Source organism: Eschrichtius robustus, chromosome 3 (assembly GCF_028021215.1).
Source record: "Eschrichtius robustus isolate mEscRob2 chromosome 3, mEscRob2.pri, whole genome shotgun sequence".
NCBI classification, from domain to species: Eukaryota; Metazoa; Chordata; class Mammalia; order Artiodactyla; family Eschrichtiidae; genus Eschrichtius; species Eschrichtius robustus.
Window position 1 is genome coordinate 15,408,382 of NC_090826.1, and position 2,037 is coordinate 15,410,418.

The following is a 2,037-nucleotide window of genomic DNA, read 5'->3' on the forward strand; positions in this document are numbered from 1 at the left end:
AATGTGACATCTCCTGTCTTTTACTCCCCTGCACCCTGATGGGTCCCTCCACTGGTTGATGCCTGACTCTGGCAGAAGTCTCCTCTCTGTTATGGAGCAGAAACGGTGGAGAGAAGACACAAAAGCCTTTCAGATGACTGTGACTCTCAGGGAGAGGTGGGAAATGTGGGGTTATTGGAGAGGACTGTTGCATTTATGGGGCCTCTTATCTTTATGACAAAAGCTCAGATGGGCATCGGGAGGCAATAAGAAAGAAACAACACCCATAAAGATTTCGTTCTAGAGTGTGGGATCATGTGCATCTGATGGGCAGCTGGACCCGCTGTGGGGGGATGGGGGTAGTTCTCGTAACACTGTGATTCTCTGTTAAGTTAGGACCCGATGACATGGAGCTGAGAAATCCTGGTGGAGCTGCTGAGAGCAATTCCCAGACCCACCTATGTCCTCTCCAACCCTCCCCAACTCTGCCAACCAAATGTGGGCATCCCCTGGCAGCAGCAGAAGACCCACTCCTCCACACAAGTTCTCCCCCTCCATTCCTGGGGGCAGCTCAATGGGAGACCCGAACCCCCAGGACCTTTGGCGAGGTGGGATGGGCACGAGATGGACAACATCAGGGGGAGGGCAGGAGGGCTTCCTGTGGGCTCTGACTTCCCCGGAGGGAAAATGTGTCACAGCCAGAAATAGAAACAAACGACCCCGAACACACAGAACCAAACCAAAAGAAAGCAAGAAACAACCAGATACATAAATTGCAGAAAAAGGGGTTCCGGTTCTATTTGTTCTGCAATAACGTCAATATTTGCAATACTTTTATCAAGGTATAGAAAGAAAAACGGGAGCATTGGAATAAGAGGAACAGAAGGTCCCCCCGCCCCTGTAGCATTCAAGTAGTCTGTGCCTCTTCCCCATCCCCAAACAGTTTAGCTGTGCTATTCCCTGAGCAGGTGTAAGTCTATCGTCCGAACACACAGTTCTTGACCCAAGACTGACATTCTGGCTTTGGCTTGCAGGTCCAGCTGGCGTTTACTCTCCCAGGGGAGCCAGTCTGATGCAGAGCCCCTTACCCTGTTCACTGTGACAGTAAACGGGCCGCAGAGACAGAAGTCCCCAGACACTGCCTGGTCGGAGCGCTCTCAGGCGATGGAAGAGATCTCGCTGGGTTTCTGCTCTCTGCAGAAGAGAGTCCTGGGGGAGGACCAGCAGCTGCCCTGGCTGCTGCGGTGACAGCAGAGAAGCACGGACAACAGCAGGGCCAGTGCGACGACGGAGCTGAGCGTCCACCCGATGATGCCCGGGTAGACGAAGGGCAGGATGAGGATGACAAGCAAGACCAGGAGGAGCAGGTGTGCCGCCAGGCGCCGGGCTGCCACGTAGTTGGCACTCTCCGCGTCCTGTTCATCCTCTCCTGCTAAGCTGGGATGCCCTGCTATCAAGGTAGCAGGATTCACCAGCCCCTGAGGACAGAGCCGCACCTCCGGGCCCGGCCGGGCTAGCCGCCCCAGCACGGCCTCCTGGTCACGCAGGCTGCAGATGAGGCCCCCGGGGACGTCAGTGACCTTGCGGCACAGCGGGCAGATGATGGACCAGGTGTCGTCCTGCACACACAGCAGCAGCTTCAGGCAGACGGCACAGAAGGTGTGCTGGCAGCCCAGCAGCTTGGGCAGCCGGGCACTGCTATAGGGCTCCCGGCACACCAGGCACTCCAGGTCGCCATCCGTGGAGCCGTGATGACCCCCAGCAGGGCCCGCGGTGTTAGAGGCGGTGGCTTCTTTGGACATAAGCTGGGGCTGCTGCAGGAGCTCAGTGCAGGCCATTCTGGGCAGAGGAGCCACTGGGACGTGGCAGCTCAGGGCCTGGGCATCGACAGGGAAGTGTCAGCCGGTGTCACTGGGACCTGGATGTGGTCTGACCTCAGGCTGGGCTTCTCAAGCCTCTATTTCCTTCTCGTCATCAGCCGTCTAGCACCGCTCTCCCAGGGCTGCTCAGCTTGTTTCTTGGCTCACGTTGTCCCTTTAGTTATTATTATTTCTTTCC

At 56.8% G+C, this 2,037-nt stretch overlaps 1 protein-coding gene across 1 annotated transcript; it reads right to left on the reverse strand.

The window, feature by feature from the left end:
- Positions 1–1,136: 1,136 nt before the first annotated feature.
- On the reverse strand, positions 1,137–1,817 carry RNF186 (ring finger protein 186). The gene has a single exon (XM_068537749.1). The coding sequence runs from the start codon at positions 1,815–1,817 to the stop codon at positions 1,137–1,139; it is 681 nt and encodes a 226-aa protein (XP_068393850.1).
- Positions 1,818–2,037: the final 220 nt, after the last annotated feature.